This window comes from Moschus berezovskii, chromosome 20 (genome assembly GCF_049115385.1).
Source record: "Moschus berezovskii isolate FMDL1 chromosome 20, NW_MosBer_1.0, whole genome shotgun sequence".
In the NCBI taxonomy this organism is placed as follows: Eukaryota; Metazoa; Chordata; class Mammalia; order Artiodactyla; family Moschidae; genus Moschus; species Moschus berezovskii.
This window is the reverse complement of record NC_142479.1, coordinates 16,915,626-16,941,156: the sequence shown is the minus strand read 5'-3', so window position 1 is coordinate 16,941,156 and position 25,531 is coordinate 16,915,626. Positions and strand designations below refer to the sequence as shown.

Sequence of the window (25,531 nt, the reverse complement as noted above, 5' to 3'; positions counted from 1 at the left end):
CATTACTTTAGTATGTCTTGCCATTCCCTCCTGGCCTGAAGAGTTTCTGTTGAAAGATCAGCTGTTATCCTTAAGGGAATCCCCTTGTGTGTTATTTGTTGCTTTTCCTTTGCTGCTTTTAATATTTGTTCTTTGTGTTTGATCTTTGTTAATTTGATTAATATGTGTCTTGGAGTATTTCGCCTGGGTTTATCCTGTTTGGGACTCTCTGGGTTTCTTGGACTTGGGTGATTATTTCCTTCCCCATTTTAGGGAAGTTTTCAACTATTATCTCAAGTATTCTCTCATGGTCTTTCACAAAGAAACTCTTCTGGGACTCCTATGTTTCAAATGTTGGGGCATTTAATATTGTCCCAGAGGTGTCTAATATTGTCCTCATTTCTTTTAATTTGTTTTTCTTTTTCCCTCTCTGTTTCATTTATTTCTACAATTCTGTCTTCTAGATCGCTTATCCTGTCTTCTGCCTCCATTATTCTACTGTTTGTTCCCTCCAGAGTGTTTCTGATCTCATCTATTGCATTATTCAGTGTATATTGACTCTTTTTTATTTCCTCTAAATCCTTATTAAAACTTTCTTGCATCTTCTCAATCCTTTTCTCCAAGTTATTTATCTGTAACTCCATTTTGCTTTCTAGGTTTTGAGTCATTTTCACTATTAAAATTCCAAATTCTTTATCAGGTAGATTCCCTATATCTTCCTCTTTTGTGTTGGTGGGCATTTATCCTGTTCCTTTAGTTGCTGGGTATTTCTCTGCCTCTTCATCTTACTTATATTGTTGTGCTTGGGGTGGCCTTTCCATCTTCTGACAGTTGGTGGAGTTCTCTTAATTATGTAGTTTCCTCGCTGTGTGTGGGTTTGGACGGGTGGCTTGTCAAGGTTCCCTGGTTAGGGAAGCTTGCATCGGTGTTCTGGTGGGTGGAGCTGGATTTCTTCTCTCTGGAGTGCAATAAAGTATCCAGTAATGAGTCTGAGATGTCAGTGGGTTTGGAGTGGCTTTGGGCAGCCTGTATACTGAAGTTCAGGGCTATTCTCCTGTGTTGCCAGTGAATTTGCGTGGTACATCTTTCTCTGAAACTTGTTGACCCTTGGGTGGTGCCTGGTTTCAGTGTATGTATGGAGGCATTTGATCAGCTCCTATCAGTTAATGTTCCCTGGAACAGGAGATCTCTGGTGTTCTCAGGATTTGGAGTTAAGCCTCTGCCTCTGGTTTTCGGTCTTATTCTTGCAGGAGGCTCAAGGCCTCTCCATCTGTCACATCCAAGGCAGTTCTTTCTGTTCAAGCTCTTCTGTTTGCTGGTCTCTTCCGTGTCTAATTCCTGCCCTGATACAAGGGGGCGGTGGTGTACATTTTTATAGGTTCACCTGTTCACACGTGCTGTGGGGAGGGAGGGACACTGCCAGCAAATATCCCTGGCGTTTGTGGGGAGTGTGCACAGTGTCTTCGCCTCACTGGGATTGGCCCCGGTCACAGCGTGTGTGCTTCTCCTGTTTATGCTGTTCAGGCTAGGTTGCTCTGTCAGGAACTGTCCATGGCCGGCGCTGGGTTGCATGCACTTCCCAGGTCTGAGCGGCTCAGGTTCAGGTCCTCGGGTACTCCACAAAGGCGCAGACTCGGTTGGGCCTGCATTTAACGCCTTCCCTAGTCCGAGCAGCTCAGGTGACACAGGCATTTGGCAAGCACGGTTGCTGCCACTTATCGCCTCCCCGGTCCCTGCCGCTCGGTTTTCTGGGTGTACAACGGCGCACCTTCTCCAGCGGATATCGACTGGCCCAGACCCAAGAAGTCTTGGTTAACAAGGAAGCCTGCCTGAAGCTTGGTATGGGAGGCCTCTCTGGGGTTGCGGTTGCCCCTTCTGGTGCTGGCTGCCCTCCCTTGCCTGTCCAGGCAGGGGATGGGGGATGGGCTGACCGCAGCCGGCTGGCTCTACTCAGTCCTTTGTTCTGTGAGCAGGGCTGGTTGAGTCTTAGGTTGGGGCTTTTCGCCTTTTTGCCTTTTAGCTGCACAGTCTGCTTCGCTATCTCCTGTTAGCGCCCTCAGAGCGTTCAGACCTGGTCCTCTCTCTAAGTGCTGACGCCACGCCTCCCTGCCCAGCCCCTACTTGCTAGTGGGGAGTGCCAGTGGTTGCGCCACTTCCCCGCTGAGAGTTTCCTCTGGGCAGTTAGTCTGTGGGTTATCTATTTCTTTTCTCTCCCAGTTATGTGGCCCTCTGCGGTTCCAAGGCTGGCCACAGACTCGCCAGTGAGTATTTCCAGGTGTTTGGAAACTTCTTTTTTTTTTTCTTTAAGCCTCCCTTCCCAGGACTGAGCTCTGTCCCTCCCTCTTTTTTCTCTCTTTTTATCTTTTATACTCTTTCCTACCCCCTTTAGAAGACAATGGGCTGCTTTTCTGGGTGCCTGATGTCCTCTGCCGGTATTCAGAAGTTGTTTTGTGGAATTTACTCAGCATTCAAATGTTCTTTTGCTGAATTTGTGGGGGAGAGAGTGGTCGCCCCGTTCTATTCCTCTGCCATCTTCTATCCTCCCCCGCTATGTTTCTTCTATATCCAGTTTGGTAAGGGTTTTTATCATGAATGAGTGCTGAATTTTGTCAGATGTTTTTTCTCCATCTGTTGAGATGATCATGTGGTTTTTTACTTCTTTTCTTGATGTGGTATATCACACTGATTGATTTGTGCACGTTGAACCATCCTTGTGAACTTGGAATGAATCCCACTTGGTCATGGTATATGATCTTTCTTATGTACTGTTGGATTCAGCTTGGTAATATTTTGCTGAGATGTTATGCATCTACATTTATCAAAGATATTGTCCTATAATTTTCTTTTTGGTGGTAATTTTTTCTGGTTTTCATATCAGGGTAATGACTTCATAGAATGTCTTTGGGAGTGTTCCTTTCTCTTCAGTCTTTTGAAAGAGTTTGAGCAGGATTGGTAAAAGGATTGGTATCTCTGGTAGAATTCACCTGTGAAGCCATCTGCTTCTGGACTTTTGTTTGTAAGGGAGGCTTTTTTTTTAAAAATTACATATTCTATTTCCCTTCTAGTGATCAGTCTGTTCAAAGCAATCTTGAGAAAAATAATTACAAAGTTGGAGGTTTCACAGTCCAAAACATGAACATAGACTATAAAGCTACAGTAATCAAAACAGTTTTGTACTGACACAAAAACAGATACATAGGTCAATGGAACAGAATCAAGAGCCCAGAAGTAAACCCACACTTATAGAGTCAATTAATCTACAACATAAGAGGCAAGAATACACAGTGGAGAAAAGAGAGTCTCTTTAATAAGTGGTGCTGGTAAAATGGACAGCTACATGCAAAAGAATGAACTGGACTATTTTCTTACACCATATACAAAAAGAAACACAAAGTGAATTTAAGACTTAAAAACTTAAACTATAAATCTCCTAGAAAGAAACATAGGCAGTATACTCTTTGACATCAGCCTTACCATTTTTTTTTGTTTGTTTGTTTGTTTTTGGTATCACTCTTCAAGCAAGGGCAACAAAAGCAAAAATAAACAAATGGGAATAAATCAAACCAAAAAGCTTTTGTACAGCAAATGAAAACACGAAAGAAATGAAAATGCAACCTATTGAATGAGAGATGTTATTTGCAAATGATGTATACAATAAGGGGGTTGATATTAAAAATACAAAAAGAACTGATACAACACATTATCAAAGAACAAAAACCTCAATTAAAAATGAGCAGGGGATGTGAACAGACATTTTCCAAAGGAGATATATTGACAGCAGTCAGGAACTTGAAAAGGTGCTAAACATTACTATCATCAAGGAAATGTAAATTAAAACCACACTGAGATACCGCCTCACACATATCATATGCTTATTATCAAAAAGACAATAAACAACAAGTGTTGGTAAGGATGTGAAGTGAAGGAAAACTCTCACACTGTCAGTGGGATTGTAAACTGTGGCAACCACTTTGGAAATCAGTATGGAGCTTCCTCAAAAAACTGAAAAGAGGACTTCCCTAGTGGTCCAGTGGTTGGCAGTCTGCCTGCCAATTCAGGGGACACAGGTTCAATCCCCAGTACAGGAAGCTTCTATATGCCACAGGGCAACTAAACCCATGCACTATAACTTCTGAGCCTGAGTTCTAGAGCGCAGGTGCCACAACTACAGAAGCCTGCACGCTCTGGAGCCTGGGCGCCACAACTACTGAATCTCACGCACTGCGGCTATGGAAGCCTGGGTGCTCCAGCACTAGGATCTGCAACAGGAGAAGCCACCACAATGAGAAGCGTGGTACTGCAACCAGAGTAGGCCCTTCTCACCACAACTAGAGAAAGCCTGCACGCAGCAACAAGGATCCAGCACAGCCAAAATAAATAAAGTTTTTAAACACTGAAAAGAGAACTACCATACAACCCAGTAATTCTGCTTCTGGGTATTTATCTGAAGAAAAGTAAAACACTACTTTAAAAAGATATATGTGCCCCTATTATGTCATAGTACTATTTACAAAAGCCAAGATATGGAAACAATCTAAGCATCTGTCAATGGATGAACAAATAAAGATGTGTTACGTATTTATATACATATATATAAACACACACACACGCATATATATAATGTTTTATATATATATATATTATTACTCAGCCATGAAAAGAAGGAATCTTGCTATTTGTGGCAACATGGATGAACATGAAGGGTATTACGTTAAGTGAAATAACTCAGAAAAAAATAAATACCATATGACTTCATTTACATGTCGAACTTAAAAAACAAAACAAACAAAAGGAACAAAATAAAACAGAAACTGACTACACATACAGAAAGCAAACAGGTGGCTGCCAGAGGGGAGACAGGTGGGGATGGATGTGAAATAGCTGAAGGGGATTAAGATATACAAAGTTCCAAATGTATTAAATAAATAAGTCACAGGGACATAATGTATACATAGAGAATATAGTCAATAACATTGTAATTTACTGTGATGGGTAGTAACTGGTTTTATTGTTGCTATCATTTCATAATGTATAAAACTCATTCTCTATATTATACACCTGAAACTAATATAATAATACATTTTAATTATAACTTTTAAAAACTATGTTTATGATAATTGAAAACCAGACCAAATCACCAACCACTACACAATTAGACTAAAGTAGTTTTAAAGCAAGAAACATTCTAAAGATGAAGAGATTCAACAACCTGTCAGAATATGACAATTCTAAAATAAAAATAATAATAAAGACTCATGATATGCAAAGCAAAAATTAGCAGAGCCAAATGGAGGAAATTTTAAAACACCTCTCTCTCAGTAACAGAAAATACAATAAAAGGAAACAACAAAACAACACATAAGTAATGAAAGAGAAAATTTTTAAAGAAAATAGAAAATTTGAACCACATGATTTGACCTTTGAGCTGACACAAAGAAAACACTGCATCCAACGACTGTAAATGTGTTTTTCACACAACAGAAAACATTCCACAAAATTGAATGCATGCTGGGTGTATGTATGGTCAAAGGGTTAATACCACATAGACTATGTCTCTGAATATGGCCCTCTAAATTAAACTAGAAAGCAGTAACCAAAAGGAAACTATAGTATATCACTAGAAAATGTTTAAAACAGTTTAAAATAAGAGTCAAAGACATATCTACAACATAAAAGTTATATACTGTTGAGAGATTATTAAAATATTACCTATAAAAACTTATGGATATGGGGCTTTCCTGTTGGTCCAGTGGTTAAGAATCTGTCTGCCAATGCAGGGAACATGGGTTCAAGCCCTGGTCTAGGAAGATCCCACATGCCATGGGGCATAAGCCCGCGTGCCACAACTACTGAGCCAACAGCCGCAACTCCTGAGCCCTTATGCTGCAACTCCTGAAGCCAATACACCTAGAGGCAGCGCTCTGCAATGAGAAGCACACGCACCCCAAAAAAGAGTAGCCCTGCTCACTGCAACTAGGGAAAGCCCATGCTCAGCAGCAAAGGCCCACCACAGTCAAACATTTAAAGATAAAAGCAAACTTGTGAGTGTTAGTATTGTGTAAAAATTGTGTTGGGAGTTCCCCGCTGGTCTAGTGGTTAGGATTCATTGCTTTCACTGCAGAGGCCTGGGTTTGATTCCTAATTTGGGAACTGAGACCCCATAAGCTGTGTGACAGAACCAAAAAAAAAAAAATTGTGCGGTACATCTATAAAATAAAAAGCAATATCATCAAAAATAAGGATTAAAAATCTGAAAAAATTCTATGTTAATGTTTTATAAATTTTAATATCTTGAAAGGAAATTTTTTCTAGGAAAATATACATCAACAACATTACCCAAGAAAAGAACAAACATTTGAATAAAGCCACCTTGGAAGACATTATATAGGAAACATCCCCTCTCCCGAAAGATCTAGGCCCTAGTCACTTGGCATATGAAAACACTTTCAAGCCTTCAAGGAACAGGTAAAGTTTCTATTATTTAAATTTCTTCAGAGGAACTGGAATGACCCATGAACAGCTGATCCATGAACAATGTGAGGGGTTAGGGACAACGATCCTCCACATAGTAGAAAATCTGAGTATGACTTTACACTAGGCCCTCCATATCTGTGGTTTTGCACCCAATGATTTAACCAATCTTGGATTATGTAGTACTATAGTATATAATAGTGGAAAAAAAAAACCTGTGATTCAGTGGACCTGTACAGTACAAACCTATGTAGTTCAATGGCCAACTATAAAACTTGCTCATTAAGTAAGATAGTGCTAGCTTCTTTACAAAAATTAAAAATGTTAAATGGCTCAAATATCATGGAAATTAGGTTCTCGCTCAGTTTTGTAGCTGTTATTCAACAGTATTCAGAAAAAGTAAAAAATTGTGAAAGAGACAAAAGTAATTAACTTCAAATGTCTACCTAGAAAGCTCAAGATAAATAACTTAAAAATAACTGGAATGAGGGAGTTCAGTAAAGTGGCATCACACAAAATAGCCATTCAAAAATTAATTTTTATTAATCAATTAGAAAATATAACGGTAAAAAAAGTCCCAATTTCAATAGCATCAAAAACTGTAGTGTACCTATTTGACTTAACAAGAAATATTCAAGACCACTGTGAAGCAAGTTATAATTTCCTCTTTCCAAAACTTCAACAAAGATCTAAATGAATGGAGAAATAAACCATTTCACTTCTCTCAAACCATCCTCTAGATTCAATAAAATTCCAATTAAAAACAGAAAGTCCCAATTGAATTTTCATTACCATAGCACAATGATTCTAAAGATCATGTAGTTAGATAAAAATCAAGAAGCTAGCAAAAGAAGGAAAGACTTGACCTAACAGATAACAATCAACCTAAATCTATTAAGCTAGAGTAATTAAGATAATACTGTACTGGGAGAAAGAAATAGATCAATGGAACAGAGTGGTTTGTCTAGAAATTTTATATATATATATATACTATAAAATCAAAAGATCTTCCTTAATAATGTACCGAAATAAAATATCCATAAAGGAAAGGATTGAAAGATTTGACAATAAAAATATCAAAGTTTTATAGAACAAATGACTTACAAAGTTAACTGACTTCACAACTTCTTTTTAGATAAAGCACAAAAATACCAAAACAGATCTATGTTGTTAGAGAGTCAAAGAGTAGCTTGTTATCTTGACTTGGGGTGGGGAAGGTTAGCACTAGAAAACTAGAAAGGAACATGGGGGTGGAGACATCAGGGTCCCAGGAGTTTCTTTAACCCTGTATTTCTTGATGTGGCTGATGATTACACAAGGATGGTTCAGACTATAATATTTTAGAGTTAACACTTAAGATATAAGTACTTTTCTGTAGTAAACTTAAAGATGGGAGTATCATAATGGAATAGTGAGAGAGGAGGATAAAGGAGATCAAGACAAAATTTCACTTTTGATTTTAAATTATCTGTATTTCATATATTTACCCAGGAAGCATGTTTAATCTGCATAACTTATTTTCTAAAAAATAAGAAAGCATATGTATATGACACATAACACTTAAGACATGCTGTGCTGTGCTTACTTGTTCAGTCATGTCCTACTCTTTGTGACGCCATGGGCTGTGGCCCACAAGGCTCCTCTGTCCATGGGGATTCTCCAGGCCAGAATACTGGAGTGAAATGCCATGCCCTTCTCCAGGGAATCTTCTCAATCTAGGGATCAAACCCAGGTCTCCTGCATTGCAGGTGGATTCTTAAATGTCTGAGCCACCAAGGAGGCCCAAGAATACTGGAGTGGGTAGCCTATCCCTTCTCAAGGGGATGTTCCCAACCTAGGAATCAAACTTGGGTCTCCTGCATTACAGGCGCATTCTTTACCAGCTGAGCTAACAGGGAAGCCCATTTAAGACATGACTTAAGTGCAATTAAGACAACTCTATAGGGCATACTCTACCTGTGAATTTAATATGCTGGAAATTTCATGTGCAGCAACGTTGGCTTCATCCAATTGCAAGCAAAACAAGTTTCTGGCAACGTGGACAAAATCTAAAACAGAACACATTTCAGTAGGAATACAGCACTTAACCTTATCTAAGTCAACTTAACCTTTCTCTACATGAAGTTAAAGCTATGTGTTATAATGGTTAAAATTTAACTTACTTAAATAGGCTTAATAATAAGAACAACAGTAGTAGCAGTAACAATAATAATAGCAATGAATGTTTCTATAACTGCTAGGAACGCACTTTGTAATTTCATCTCCAGAATTTTCTGAGCTAGGCCCTCTAATCCTCTCCATTTGACAATTTGGGGCTAAGATAAGTTAACTTGGCAAATAAGTAGCAAAGCAAGATTTAATTTAAAGTCTGACTGAAAGTCATATGCTCTTGATTGTTATATAGCACTGCCTAATGGGAGCCCTGGCGTGCTGTGATTCATGGGTTGCAAAGAGTTGGACACAACTGAGCGACTGAACTGAAGTGAACTGAACTGAATGCGTACCTAGCAAACTATAAGTTTCCTGAGACATGGAGTGTGACATGTTCATCTATCTTCAATTTTTTTTTTAATTTGGCTATTATATATTGTTTCCAATGATCTTTTTAATTGTTCCTATTTTACAATATCCTTCTCTTATTTCATAGACAGCTCAGTTTTATCATTTCTAATATATGGTTTACCTGAATTTCTCTTTGCTCTTGCAATATTCCCTTTTTCCTGAGTTCCTCTTTTTCTATTTATCTGACACTTTGGGGCTTTACATTTATGTTGAAGGATTTCTTCAAATGTCTGCTAACTCCAGGTTTTAAGATCACATTCAAGAAAAATTAGGCACTAAATCATTGACTGGAAATTTTGTGTGCATAACTCTCTTTGTCAACTAGTGGGTTTCATTACAGAGCAATTAGGTAGCCAACTATTTTGATGTCTTGTTCAGGTTCTTTGGAGAAACTCCTACAACTGCTTACCCATAGAGTATAAATATGGTTGCAAATATCACTGAGCAATCTGAGTGTGTGTTGTGAGTGATAATTCACCATACATGCCCCTAAGTTCCCTAGCTGCTGGCAACTATAGGTCCGGAATAAATCTGGTTTAATTTCTCAAGAGGATAGACTTCTTTTCCTCTTCAAGGGTAAGGGAGTGGTAGTTGCTGGATTGCTTGAGAGGGCAGGGAAAAGCATACCAAATTGCTCCTTACACAGATTCCTAACAACTCTGTTCTAAATGTCCTGCCTACACCCACCCTTAAGTACCCGATGCTTTCAATTCCTAAACCTTTCCAGGAATCGGCTTGCTCTCTGCTGTGATTCCCCTATCTTTTCAAACACTTGGGCTTTACTTGCCTCTGTTCACTAATTCATTTACTGTTCTCATTTACTTTCTGTCCTTATACACTGTGGTTGTACATGTATTTCTGTTTCTTGTTCTCATTATTTTGTGATGATTTTCAAAAGGAGAGGGGATAAAATATATCTTTTTTATCACTTCAAACCCCAAATTTCTTTCTTTAGCAATGCTGATGCTTTTAGAATGATACAATGTTGCATCTACTCTATAAAAAAATAATTAAATTCTTAATGTTGTCAAGGATACAAAAAACAGTTACATTCAAACATTACTAGTGGCAGAACAAATATGTGTGCAAAATGTCTCTGAAAAACAATTAAAACATTTGAAAAGTCTAAATCACTTGTGGGAATTTATCCTAAGAGAAAGAAGAAAAAAAGCTATATTAAATATAGAATTATTTATATTATCAGTTAACGAAAAACCATCAAAATTTTCAACAGTGCAAAGTCTATGATATTATTATATCATATTGGTTGAAAGCATTTATGCAACAAATTAAAAACAGAACATAACATGATAGAATGATATTTTAAAGCTGAAAGATTCTAAGAAAGTTCTCCTTTCTGCTGACTCAGTTAGGCCAATAATTCTGAGTTTTTAGAATACTGTTTAAGGCGTTATGTGCATGCTCAGTCACTTCAGTTGTGTATGACTCTTTGTGATACCATGGACTGTATATACCTCTCCAGGCTCTCCTGTCTATGAGATTCTCCAGGCAAGAATACTGGAGTGGGTTGCCAGGCCCTCCTCCAGGGGATCTTCATGACCCCAAGGTTCAAACCCGCGTCTCCTGCTTTGCAGGTGGATTATTTACCAGTGAGCCACCAACGAAGTCCCACCATTTAAGGAACTTGACATATTAATAGATGTGGTTTTGTTTTTCCTTCTTTCCTTCTAAAGAAGAGGCACTCTTTATAAATGTAGGCCACAACAACTCTTTGACCAAGTTTCTGTGATGATGCAACATGATGAACCTAATGTTACCTCCAAAAGACACTGTCCCCTTTTGGTCTACTTGTAGTTGCTGTCTCAGGGCTTGGTGCTGTTCTTTTGTGGGCTGAATTCCAAGATAATTTAGAGCCTGGAATGGAAAGGATGTATGTGAAATAATTTTTCTAATCTCCAAAGAATAAACTTCATTACACATTATTTTACAACCCAGTGAAAAGAATCAATATCAGGAACAGTGACCATGATCAAAAAAAGTCTGATAACTATTTATGGATTAATTTTCCATAAAAATTAGCTTCTTGATCTTCCACCACTTCACTTTTTCCCCCAAGGAAAGCACTTTAGCGAGTGTCAAATTTATAAGCATACCCCTAGAACCAAATTAAAACTATTTCTTAGTTTTTAAAAATATGTGACAAGGAAGAAGAAAAAAGCAAGGAAATCCTAACAAATCTGACAATGTCGACTTTTGTTTGATATCTTGTACTTGAGACCAAAATTAAGGTTGCCAAGAACTGGGTCGAATACAAAATATTCTAATTTTTGGTTTATTTATAGGGAAGCTTACAAAGATAATAAACTAAAAAGCATTCTCTGGAACCCACTTCTCTCTACTGTCTCTTTTTAGTACCCATAGCTGGTTAAAATTTCAGGGACTGATAGCGGTATTACTATTTCAATGTTCAGTCTCTCCTTGTTCCTTAGTAACAGAACCACAATTCCTAGGTAAAAACATCATCATTTAGCTAAAAGATATTTCCCAGCCTCCTTTTCAGTTTGATGAGGCCATATGACCATGTACTAGTCAAAGAGATGGAAGGCAAACTTGCAGGGAACTTCCAGCAAGTCTTTCAAAAGCAGGGGTAGGTGCTTCTTGTTCCTTTTCCTTCTCCCTTTAGCCTTAATTAAAAGAAAGAAGGAAAAAAAAAAAGTATGAAGGAAGGAAGAGAAATGGGGTAAGAAAGAAAAGATTGCTGGAATTTAAGTAGTTATCTTGGTTCATGAGCTACCTCAATAAATATGGTGGAGCAGAAAGATACTTAAAGCATGAGGAACCTCCATGCCAGCCCTGGATTACCTTCTTTCAGGTTTCTTTTTGGTTTAAGATAAAAAAAACTCTAATGGAAATCACTGTTGGTTTATATTCAAAGGTTATATATAGCAAAATATAACTGTAAACTAATGCATAAAATATAACAAGATGACCTATTATTAGATTCTGGCCAAGAACATCAAAACAAAAATGTGGATAAAAGTTAATACTAGTAATTGCTCTTTATATATTGCTTCTTCCTTTGAAATCTGCTCAGTCATCCATCACTTCATTTCCCAAGTATTTATTTAGAGGTTACTATTTGTTATGCACTAAACTATGCAAAGGGACATACAAACAAGATACAGCCACTGCCTACCATCATCTCTATGGTGAAAATAACATAGAAATAAATGTAATTAGTGTAATATGCAATTTAGTAAGGTGTGTACAGGGTATGTGTGCTTATTCACTCAGTCGTGTCCGACTCTTTGCGAACCCATGGACTGCAGCCAGCCAGACTCCCACAGCAAATAAACTGGTCAACGTATAGATGGCTCAGCATAGTGAGACAAGGACACGAGAGGCAGGGACAACATCAGGAGATTTCCTCAAAAGTGATTCTAGAGCTTAAGTCAGCATCATCTGCCTGCCCTGCCTACACAGTCATAGCCTTGCCTACAGGATAATGATTCTTAACTTTTGATAGTCTTTTCCTTTAGTCATAAAAAATATTCCAAATACAGCAAAAAGGAAAAAAAAAGGAAAGACAATGATACAAAGAACACCTATTTACCTGCTGTCAAATAGACACTCATTGATATCTGCCGATTTAAGAAATAAACATTACACACTTGGATGAAAGCTTTCTCCAATGTTTCTCAGCAGGAACCACTATCCTAAAGCTAAGGTATCCTTCCTGTCCAGGATTTGAGGCCATTACATTTATTCCCTACTAACACATACTATTGTATATTTATGATTTCACACAGTATAAGACAAAGGATAGCCTTACAAACTATTTTTATCTTTTACCTCAGTGTTATAGTTTAATACTGAACATATTGACAAAAATTAAAGTGTGATAACAGTAAATGTTATTAAGAACGTAGAAGAATAGAAGTGCTTATATACTAGTATTGTGCATAAATTGGTACAACCAGTTTGGAGAACAATTTTACAGTATCTAAAAAGAATTGATGCTTTTGAACTGTGGTGTTGGAGAAGACTCTTGAGAATCCCTTGGACTGCAAGGAGATCCAACTAGTCCATTCTAAAGGAGATCAGTCCTGGGTGTTCATTGGAAGGACTGATGCTAAAGCTGAAACTCCAATACTTTGGCCACCTCATGCGACGGGTTGACTCACTGGAAAAGACTCTGATGCTGGGAGGGATTGGCGGCAGGAGGAGAAGGGGATGACAGAGAATGAGATGGCTGGATGGCATCACCGACTCAATGGACATGAGTTTGAGTGAACTCTGGGAGTTGGTGATGGACAGGGAGGCCTGGCATGCTGTGATTCATCGTCGCAAAGAGTTGGACGCGACTGAGTGACTGAACTGAACTGAACAAAGTTGACAGTATATATATCCTATGATGAGGAGACATGTAAAATGTCATTATAAAAAACAGACTGGAGTAACTCTAAAAAGTTCATTAATCAGAGAATGGATAATAATAATACATTAATCCAGTTGGACACCATTTAAATTTTTAAAAAGTGAACTATTTGTTGTTATCACACTTTTTCTCAGGATGTTGATTATGGAACAGTATGTTGTTTACTCATTTGTATTCTCCTAACTATTGATACAAGTAAGATTCCTTTATATATTTACTGGCAATGTTTCTGACATAATTTATTTAGAAGTATATTTTAAATTTTCATATATAACATTTTAGGAAGTGTTTTTTTTTTTTTTTTTAGTGAGTCCTAATTTGGTTGCATTCTCCAAATTGTAAAAACCCAAAATGTCCTGAGACATTGCCAAATGTCCCCTTGAGGCAAAACACCTGCATCCCTGACCTTAAGAACCACTGCTCCAGAGACAAACACTATTTGTCAACTGGTATATAGTTTTCCTGACTTCTTCTATGAATATAGCATCTATATATTTAAAAAAATAAATAATGTACCTTTTTGCCAAAATTAAACTACATACAGCGCTTTCTATTCTATGTCATCATGTCCAGCTCTTTGCGACCCCATGGACTGTAGCACGCCAGGCCTCCCAGATCTCACCATCTCCTGAACTTTACCCACATTCATGTCCACTGCACCAGTGATGCCATCCAGCCACCTCATCCTCTGATGCCCTCTTCTCCTGCCCTCAGTTTTTCCCAGCATCAGGGACTTTTCCAATGTGTTGGTTGTTCGCATCAGATGACCAAAATACTGGAGTTTCAGCTTCAGCATTAGTTCCTCCAACAAGTACTCAGGGTTGATTTCCCTTAAAATTGACTGGTTTGATCTCCCTGCTGTCCAACGGACTTTCAGGAGTCCTCTCCAGCACCACAGTTCAAAGGCATCAATTCTTTGGTGTTCCGCCTTCTTTATGGTCCAGCTTTCACAACTGTACGTGACCACTGGGAAGACCACTGCCTTGATGATACAGACCTATGTTGGACGAGTAATGTCTTACTTTTCAACATCCTGTCTAGGTTTGTCATAGTTTTCCTGCTAAGAAGCAAACATGTTCTGATTTCATGGCTACAGTCACCATCTGCAATGATTTTACAATCCAAGAGGAAACTGGTCACTACTTCCACCTTTCCCCCTTCTATTTGCCATGAAATAATGGGGCTGGATGCCATGATCAGTTTTTTTTTTTTTTTTTTAATATTTAGTCTTAAGCTGGCTCTTTCACTCTCTTCCTTCACCCTCATCAAGAGGTTCCTTAACTCCTCTTTACTTTCTGCCATTAGAGAGGTATCTTCTGCATGTCTGAGGTTTATGTTTCTCCCGCCTATCTTGATTCCAGCTTGTAACTCATGCAGTCTGGTATTTCTCATGATGTGCTCAGGTATAGGTTAAATAAACAGGGTGACAGCAGACAGCCCTGTTGTACTCCTTTCTCAATCTTAAACCAATAAGTCTGGTATACCCATCTCTTTAAGAGCTTTCCACAGTTTTTTATGATCCACACAGTCAAGGGCTTTAGTGTAGTCAGTGAAACAAAAGTAAGACGTTTTCCTGGAATTCCCTTGCTTTCTCTATGATCCAGTGAATGTTGGCAATCTGATTTCTGGTTCCTCTGCCTTTTTTAAACCCAGCTTGGACACCTGGAAGATCTAGGCTCACAAAATGCTGAAGCCTAGCACACAAGATTTTAAGCATGACCTTACTAGCATGGAAGATGAATGCAACTGTCTAATGTTCAGCACATTCTTTAATACTACCCCTCTTGGGAATTGGGATAAGGATTGACCTTTTCCAGTCCTGTGGCCAGCACTGGGTCTTCCAGATTTGCTGACATATTGAGTGCAACACCTTGATGACATCATCCTTTAGGGTTCTGAATAGTTCTACTGGAATTCCACTGCATCCACTAGCTTTATTAACAGCAGTGCTTCCAAAGGCCCACTTGACTTCGTTCTCCATAATGTCTGGCTCTGGGTGACTGATCACAGGATTGAAGCAATCTGGTGCATTCAGCTCTTCCGTATATTCTTACTGTCTCTTCTTGATCTCTTCAGTGTCTACTAGGTCTCTACCATTTCTGTCCTTTATTGTGCCCCTCTTTGGGCAAAATGTTGCCTTGATATTTCTAATTTTCCTGAAGAGATCTCCAGTCTTTCCCCTTATTATTATTATTTTTTCGTTTAGTTGGATATACTTTTCCCTTTCTCCCTTTTCACTTCTTGTCTTTCTTCAGCTATTTGTAAAACCTCCCCAGATGAATGCTTTGCCTTCTTGCTTTTCTTTTTCTTTGAGATGCTTTTGTTCGCTGTCTCCTGTACAATATTACGTACCTCAGTCCATAGTTCAAAATTATTAAAATATTAGATAGAAAATAACAAATCACGTTGTTTTCACACCTTATTCAAGATTCCACGTTGAATCCAGTCACTGAGGAGCTCTAGCTGCATGCAACAAATTCTGACAAATTCTCTTCTCATTTTTATTCTGTTACAAACATTTTCTAATTTTCCTTGTTATGGCTTCTTAGATACACCCATCATTTAAAAGTGGACATTTAATTTCCAAATACATGAGATTTTTAAAGTACCTTTGATATTAATTTCTCATTACATGCTTTCTTCTCTGCAATCACCCTCTGTGTTTCTTTAGTTTTTAACTTTATTGAGACTTTCAATGGCTAAGTCAAAGATCTCTCTTGGTAAATGTCATATTGCACTTAAAAATATGTGGGTTATTTTCAAACATCTTTTGATGTTGACTTCTAACATAATTCAGACTCTATGATTTCAATACCTTTAGACCATGACATTTTTGTACCTTGTTTTATATCCCTGGGTATACTAAAGTGTCTCCTGGTTTACAGTCTATAAGAATTTGAATAGAATTCGTATCCTGCCATGGTGTGGAATCTAGATATATCATAATTAAAATGGTAAAAGTTAAAGAGACAGTTCTAAAAGCAGCAAGAAAAAAACAAAGAGTCGTATACAAGGGAACATCCATAAGGCTAACAGTTGATTATTTTGTAGAAATTTTGCTGGTAAGAAGGGAGTGGCATGTATATTTGAAATGTGGAGACTCTACCTAGCCATACTGTCATGTAGAAAAGAAGGAGAGATGATTTCTCAGACAAGCAAAAACTGAATGAATTCAATAATACCAGATCTACCCTTAAAATTAAAAAATGCTGAAGGATCTTTTCTAAGATGCTTCTAAGGAAGTAAGCATTTATAGGAAAGGATAAAGCCCATTAGAAAAGACAGATAGATATATAATAGGGATCACAGTTTACTTAAATAACTTAAATAAGCCAATATATGGATTAAAAGATAAAAAACTATAAAAGCAACTCTATTGTAGACAGTTAAGGGATAAACATTAACATGTAAAATCTGAGATCAAAACCAAAATACGGCGGAGGAGAGAAAAAAATGTAGGTCTTCCAAAACACATTTGAATTTAAATGCCTTTCATTTTAAATGAAGTAGATATAACCCTGGGTCAACATACATGAACCCTATGGTACCCACAGAGCAAAAACTTACAAAAGATACACAAAAAATAAAAATAAAAGAAATCAAGCAAATTATTAAAGAAAATCATCAAACCACAATGGGAAAAGCAAAAAAAGAAGAAATAAACACAGAAGAGCTACAAAAACGACAGAAAAATAAGTAATAAGATGGCAGTAAGTAATTTCAGTTCAGTTCAGTTGCTCAGTTTTGTCCAGCTCTTTGCAACCGCACAGGCTGCAACATTCTAGGCTTCCCTGTCCATCACCAACTCCTGGAGCCTATCAATAATTACTGTAAATGTCAATAGAATAAACACTCCAATCAAAAGACATAGGATGGCTGATTGGATAAAAATACAAAATCCTTCAATACACTATCTAGAAGAGGATCACTTCAGGGTTAAAGACACAGACAGACTGAAAGCGAGTGGATAGAAAATAGCTATTTCATGCAAAATGAAAATGACAAGAAAGTGGTAACAATATGTGTTTCAGACAAAACAGACTTTAAAAGAAAGGTTATTACAAAAGACAAAGAAGAACATTATGTAATAATAAAGGGATCGATATAAGAAGATATCACACTCATTAAAGTATGCACCTAATAACAGGAGGACCTAAGTATATAATGCAAATATTAAGAGACAAATGAGGAAAATGACAATAGTACAATAACAGTGAACTTTAACATCCTGCTGACAGTAATGGACAAATTGTCCAAACAGAAAATCAATAAGGTCCTAATGACACAATAGAGTTGGATTTAATTGATACCTACAGGACACTTCATTCCCCCCAAAGGAAGCATATGCATTCTTTGCAAGTATGCATGAAATGTTCTCCATGATAGATCACATACGCAACACAAAACAAATCTGAACAAATCTAAAAAATTACATCAAGCATCTTTTCTGACCACAATGGTCTTAAACTAGGAATCAACCACAAAAAGAAAAATACAAAAAGAATAAACACATGGAGACTAAACAACATGCTATTAAAATGGGTCAATGATGAAATCAAAGAGAAATTAGAAAATACCTCAAGACAAATAAAAATGAAAATATAACTTTATAAAATCTTTGAGATATAAAAGAAAAAAAAAAAAAAACAGTTCTAAGAGGGAAGTTCACAGTGATACAGTTCTTTCTCAAGAAATAAACAACCTAACTTACCACCCACAAGAATTAGCAAAAGAACAAAGACAAAGCCGGCAGAAGGAAGGAAATAATAAATATCACAGAGGAAATAAAATAGAGATAAAAAAGACAATAGGAAAGAATAAATTCAGGAGGTGATTTTTTGAAAGGATAAATAAAATTGACAAATGTGTATCTTGGCTCACCAAGAAGAAAAAAGAGGACCCAAATAAACAAATTAAGAAATCAAAGAGGTGAAATAATAACTGACACCACAGAAATACAAAAAATCATGAGAATACTATAAACAGTTATATGCCAATAAATCGGACAGACCGGAGAAGGCAATGGCAAGCCACTCCAGTACTCTTGCCTAGAAAATCCCATGGGTGGAGGAGCCTGGTAGGCTGCAGTCCGTGGGGTCACTAAGGGTCGGACACGACTGAGCGACTTCACTTTCACTTTTCACTTTCACACATTGGAGAAGGAGGTGGCAACCCACTCCAGTGTTCTTGCCTGGAGAATCCCAGGGAAGGGGGAGCCTGGTGGGCTTCCGTCTATGGGGTCACACAGAGTTGGACACGACTGAAGCGACTTAGCGGCAGCAGAAGAAACAGACAAATTTCTAGAAACACACAACCTGCTAAGACTGAGTCAAGAAGACAACAGACAATCTGAACAATCACTAGAAGTAAAACAGAACCTGTAATGAAAATAACAGAATCTGCAAACAAAAGTCCAGGACCAACCAAACAGCTTCACCGGGGAATTCTACCAAACATATAAGGAACTTATACCTATCCTTCTCGAACTATTTCAAAAAATTTGAACAGGAGAGAACACTCCCAAATTCATTCTACAAGGCCACCATTACTGTGATATCAAAACCAGACAAAGATGCCACAAAAAAGTTAATTATGTGCCAATATCATTGATGAATACAGATGCAAAATTGTCAAAAAATATCAGCAAACCAAATCCAGTAATACATAAAAAAGATTATACACCGTGATTAAGCTGGATTCATTTCAGGGGCACAAAGATGATTCAATGTATGCAAATCAATCAATGGGATATACTACATTAACAAAAGTAAAGATAAAAATCACTTGATCACCTCGAAAGATGCAGAAAAAGCACATGACAAAATACATCATCCATTCATGATTAAAATTTGCATCAAAGTGGATATAGAAAGAACACATTTGAACATAGTAAAGGCCATTTGCAACAAACACACACCAAGATAATACTGAAGAAAAGCTAAATTCAGTTCAGTTCAGTTCATTTCATGCTAAATTCAGGAACGTGACAAGAATGCCCACTGTAACCATTTCTTCTTAAATATTAGAAGTTCTAACCACAGCAATAAGACAAGAAAGAGAAATGAAAGGTATCCAAATTGAAAGTGAAAACATAAAATTGTCACTATTTGCACATGACATCTGAGAGTCATCTGTTCTATAGAGAGAAAACCCTAAAGTCTCTACAGGAAACTTTTAGAAGTAATAAATGATTTAAACAAGGTAGTAGGAAACAAGATTAATATACAGAATTATGTTTTGTCTATAAACTAATAATGAAATATCAGAAAGAGCCTTTTAAAAGCCATATCAGAAAGAATAAAATACCTAGGAATAATCTTACGGTGAAAGATGTATACTCTGAAAACTAATAAAACAACAATGAAGGAAACTGAAGTTGATATAAAGTGGAATAAGAGATCTGCAGATTTAATTCAGTCTCTATGAAAATATCAGGACATTTTCACTGTACTAGAATAAACAGGCATAAAATTCATATAGAAACAAGAAAGACTCCAAATGGCCAAATCACCTATAACAAAAGAGGTAAGAACACACAATGGAGAAAAGATCATCTCTTCAACAAGTGGTTCTGGAAAAACTGAAGTCACATGTAAAATTATGAGATTAGAACATTCTGTCACACCATATACAAAAATAAACTCAAAATGGTTTAAAGACATAATGTAAGAACAGAAACCATAAAACTCCTAGAAGAGAACGTAGGCTGAATACTCTTTGACATAAATTATAGGAATATTTTTTTGAATCAGTCTCCTAAGGCAAAAGAAATAAAAGCCAAAATAAACAAATGCAACCTAATTTAAAAGCTTTTGTCCAACAAAGGAAACCATAAACAAAATGAAAAGACAACCAGTGGAATGGGAAAAAATATTTGTAAACTATGCAACAGACAAGGGATTAATATCCTAAACATATAAAAAATTCATAAACTCAATATCAAAAAAAAAAAAAAGACAATGCAATAAAAAAATGGTAAGAACACAGAACCTGAATAACCATTTCTCCAAAGAAGACATACAGATAGCTAATAGGCACATGGAAGGATGCTCAACGGCACTAATTACAAGAAAAATGTAAATCAAAACAATAAAGAGATAATCAGTTCACTCTTGTCAGAATGACTACCATTGAAAAAGCCTACAAATCATTGCAAGGATATGGACAAAAGGGAACCATTTTACACTGTTAAAAGCAGTATAAACAGGTGTTGAAACTTTGGAAAATAGTAAATAGCTTCCTCAAAAAACTAAAATTAGAACTACCATATATGATTCTGCAACTCTACTCCTGGGTATTTATTGGGAAAAAAATGAAAACACTAATTCAAAAAGATACATTCACCCTAACGTTCTGAACAGCATTATTTATAACAGCTATGTCAAGTAAGCAACCCAAGTGCCTCTCAGCAGATGACTGGATTAAGAAGATGGGTGCATGCTTGTGTTTGTGTGAGTGTATACATAATGGAATACTGCTGCTGCTGCTGCTAAGTTGCTTCAGACGTGTCCGACTCTGTGCGACCCCGTAGACGGAAGCCCACCAGGCTCCCCCGTCCCTGGGATTCTCCAGGCAAGAACACTGGAGTGGGTTGCCATTTCCTTCTCCAATGCGTGAAAGTGAAAAGTGAAAGTGAAGTCGCTCAGTCGTGTCCGACTCTTAGCGACCTCATTGACTGCAGCCTACCAGGCTCCTCCGTCCATGGGATTTTCCAGGCAAGAGTACTGGAGTGACTACTCAGCCATAAAAAATGAAATTCTGCCATTTGCAGCAACATGGATGGACCTCGAGAATATGCTTAGTGAAATAAGTCAAAGACAAGAATTATATATCACAAGTGGAATCTAAAACACAATACAAATGCATATACAAAACAGACTCAAAGGGATAGAAAACAAATCTATGATTATCAAAGAGGGGAATTAGGGACAAATCTCACGTATGGGATTAATAGATATAAGCTACTGTATATAAAAGAGATGAACAACAAAGATTTGCTGTACAGCACAAGGAATTATAGTCATTTTATAATAACATATAATTATGTTATTATATGCAAAAATGCTGAATTACTATGCGAGATACCTGAAGCTAATATAATACTGTAAATCAACTATACTTCAATTAGAAAAATAAATTGCAGGTAATTTATCTTTGATTAAAAATAGGTTCCAATAATTTCTTGAATAACTAATGTCATCTTTAAACTGTAAATAAAAATGCAAATTTGTCAGACACATAAATGTCCTTAACTTTTTCTGATATCCAAAAAATGATGACTTTAAAAACTGTCACTACTTAATATATTAGTCACGTACTTCCCAATCTAATAACAAAGAACACCTCATTAACTATATTCAGACATTGGGTACCATTGCTCACTACAGATTTCTTCAAATGTTATAGAAATGGCAAGAGTAAAGTAAACATCAGTGAAATGGCATCTGTAACCCAAAGCATTTTGCTCAGGTACAAAGACAGCAAGGAGGTGCAATAAGTTTCCACCTTCAAGCCAACTAAAAAGTATATCCCTATTTCTATGTTTAACCATACCTACTTGTAAGTTTAACAATGGGATCAAACGAGACACATAGTATTAGTTCAGTGTTAGAAATTACTTTCCAGTATATCCTGATATAAAACTGCCTCCCTAGACTACTAAAACATGGAGTTCATGAAGACAATGCCCCAGAAACATACATTTCACAGATAATTTCCCTCATCAAATTCTAACTTCTCTGCCTTTCTTAAAAATTGTACCCCCACCCCCAATTTTTTGTTAAGCTGTTCTGTTAAGAAAAATGATGGATAAGGAAGAAAATAAGATAACTGGGATATTGTTTCTTAAAATAAACTGCAACCCAGAAAAAAAAAATTGTACTGTTTTTTTGGCTAATGACTTAATAACTACACAACCAGTCAACACCTTTTCCTTGTGAAATATTTTATATTACCAATTTCCTAGATACCATATGTAAATACTTATAGGAAATAGAGTAAAAAGATAGAATTTTATTACATTTTAAACACTCGAACACATTTATCAGTAAATAGGAAATACATTAAAAATGTAATGGACAATAAAGTAGAATCTGTCTAAAAAGTAGCAACTAAAATAGAAGGATCTATTTCAAATTAAACGGATACAGATATTACTATATTAATATGCAACTATTCAAAAAGGTAAGAGTAACTTAGAAAACATGAGTGGAAAGAAGCTAAAATGGATTTTAGAAAAAAATATTTATCGCATGAAATTTAGTTTCAAACTCTGAAAACAAAGACTGCTCTACTAAAAACAGTCACTGAAAATATCTGGAATAAAAGCAGGGAAGCTGAATTTACACAGAATGTAGGTTTCCTTGGCTATAAAACTAATTTTATTTTGCTACAAAAATAATCAATTTGCTTAGGCTAAAAGGAGGACTAAAAGTGGAATACCGATTCAATACGCAAGCAACTCACAGTTCTCGGAATCAATACAAATTTAGATGATTTTCGTATCTCTAAGAGAATTAATCATTTTTTTAAAGTATGTGCTAGAAAATTTTAACTAGCTTAATTCAAGGAATAAACATTGCCAGGTAAAGTCATTAGCTGAATAATTTTCTCCTTATCCAGAGGAATGATTAGCATTAAACCTCGGATATTCCAAAATGTATATAACAGCAATATCATTAAAAAACAGCAGTTATTTATTTTTAGATATTAATAGATATGGTTTTAAACCTCAAACATTCTACTTTTTGATGTTGTTAATGTTACTGATTGTAAAACTTGCCATTATCCAGAACTTACATTTCAGCCACAAAAAGACAGTAAAACACAGAAAAAGATACTCAGGATTTCGAAGACACAGGGACACTTATGAAGTATCTAATTAATGAGAAAACTTTATAAAGCACAAATCAGATTTGTGTGGTGGTACAGATTTAAGTAGTGGTACAAAGAGATGGCAAGTGTTCACTCGCTGATAAAACACAGAAGATTTCAGGGTACTGTAAAGTGATGTTCATTGCTGCTGCTGCTGCTGCTAAGTCACTTCAGTCGTGTCCGACTCTGTGTGACCCCATAGACGGAAGCCCAGCAGGCTCCCCCGTCCCTGGGATTCTCCAGGCAAGAACACTGGAGTGGGTTGCCATTTCCTTCCAGATGTGCAAAAATGGCAATTTTGGCCTAAACTATAAATGTTAGCAAGAAGCTGGACAAAGGAGTTGGAAATGAGTCAGAATTTGAACAATGAGTAAGATTCAAACTGGTGTTGATAAGGGTATTATTAGAGGACCATGCAAAGGTCTGAATATGTGCATGAATGGTAATGCATAACTCTAGCCATGCATTTTTATACTCTTCCTAAATGTAAAAAATCATCATCCACAAACACTGACAGGAAAGTAGAGGCTGTGAACCTTTAGCACTATATCCATTTTCATATTTAAAAAACAAACAAACAACCCCAAAACCTTCATATATTTTTTCTGTCAGCTCCCAGGTAACCTGAGAGGAAAATTTTTAAAATCTTTTTCTGCTTATAATTTTTCTTTTTCAATCATCTTGTTTCTTTTATAAATATAAATTCTCAATATAAAGTTATGATTTTCTGGGTACATTGCTACCATTTTCTTTTTATCTAGTAGGTTTATATTTCGTTGTTTAGGATTTAGATTCCCTTCACTTTTTAAAAAACTGAGTAATGGGGTATTACTTCCTTGTACTTATTGGCATTACAGGTTTCAAGTTTAATTAACTGCAAATGGATAACTCAAGAAACTAATGGCTCCAATCTTTTATCCTCACAAAGAATGACAATACTTCCTTGCTATAGTTTCATGGAAGAAAAATGAAAAAATTTCAAGTATTTACCATTTCCAGTTTTTCTACCTTAACGCGAACAGAAGGATTTAGGGAAATCTTCTTTCCTTGTGGCCCATAGTTATCAGTCCAAGCAGGGGAAATATCTAAGAGACAACATGGTACACGTTAATTGGAAATTTAATTGGAATAGAACTTTTCATTTGACAGGAGGTATTCTTGGCTCCTGTTGTTCAGAAAGAATTCTGGCTAATCAGTCGGCAGCTTTTACTTTTGTTTTCATTATTTTTTGTTCTTTAAATCTAAAATGTATCATATAAACTAGCTTCACTTAAGCCTTAAAAGATGTGGTCTAAAAAGAGTAGCCAATTATGCATTAAGTCCCACAGAAATATTAATTTAAAATACAAACATGCATCCCACCACTTACCCTATCATCATAATGCCTTATTAATTGCAAAATGAAAAGTCTTTTTTTCTTCCAAACTTAGTAAAATCATATTAGAAATTCAAAAAGGTCATAATAATTTCCCTTTGGCAAAAGTAGCTTGCTATATGAGTTCTGAAGGTACTATGGAAAAACTCACAAACTGTTTCAAGGTTGCACATAAAGTATGATTAGTCTGAGAACTTCTTGAACTGAAAATCCTATTTCTTATTTTACAGAAGGGCTATATTTTGAGGAGCATAAATGATTCTCAAGAGCCGAGTGTCATACACCTCTCACCCATTCTCTAACGCCTTCTCAGTATACCCTGACTATTTAGACAAGTTCTAACCTTGCTTTATGAGTAAAAACCAGTTGTCCCAAGGGACTAGAATTTGAAAAATTATTTGCCTTAATATGCCAAATTTTCTCAGATTTATGCAATTCATGTCAATCCTTGTATCTAAATTGTCACCATTCTAAATACACTTTTAAATGGTATTTTACTAGTTCTACATAGAAACAAGAGGAAGAGAAAAAACTTTTTAAAATGTCACATTTTTATGCAGTGTTTTAATTTTTTTTTTAATTTCTCAGAGCATCTGTCTCTAAGTACAAAATGATTTGCATTCTCTTTCCTAAGAACATAAGAAGTGCATATGAAAATAAATAGTCTTCCTCTAAACCTTTAACACTTCCTTAACATTCTATGTAAAATCTTGAATATAACTTATAGGTGTCAAGATCATAAAAAAAACAAAACGGTTACTGACTTTTAACTTTAAATGGAATTCAAAGGTTGAGAAAGACTGATTTTAGTATAATAGAATTTTTACAAATTTGACAAAGGCAACAAAGATGCCTTTTTACTGTGATACCTA

General features: G+C 36.3%; 1 protein-coding gene across 4 annotated transcripts in view; it reads right to left on the bottom strand.

The window, feature by feature from the left end:
- STXBP4 (syntaxin binding protein 4) overlaps positions 1-25,531 on the bottom strand; it is a 235,261-nt gene that overhangs the window by 152,495 nt on the left and 57,235 nt on the right. For all 4 annotated transcript variants that reach the window (XM_055398981.2, XM_055398982.2, XM_055398984.2 and 1 more), the window contains 3 exons: positions 24,275-24,369; positions 10,791-10,887; positions 8,407-8,498 (listed from right to left, as the gene is read on the bottom strand). In XM_055398981.2, the coding sequence (XP_055254956.2) occupies positions 8,407-8,498; positions 10,791-10,887; positions 24,275-24,369 (284 nt within the window). The remainder of the gene's footprint in view (positions 1-8,406; positions 8,499-10,790; positions 10,888-24,274; positions 24,370-25,531) is intronic.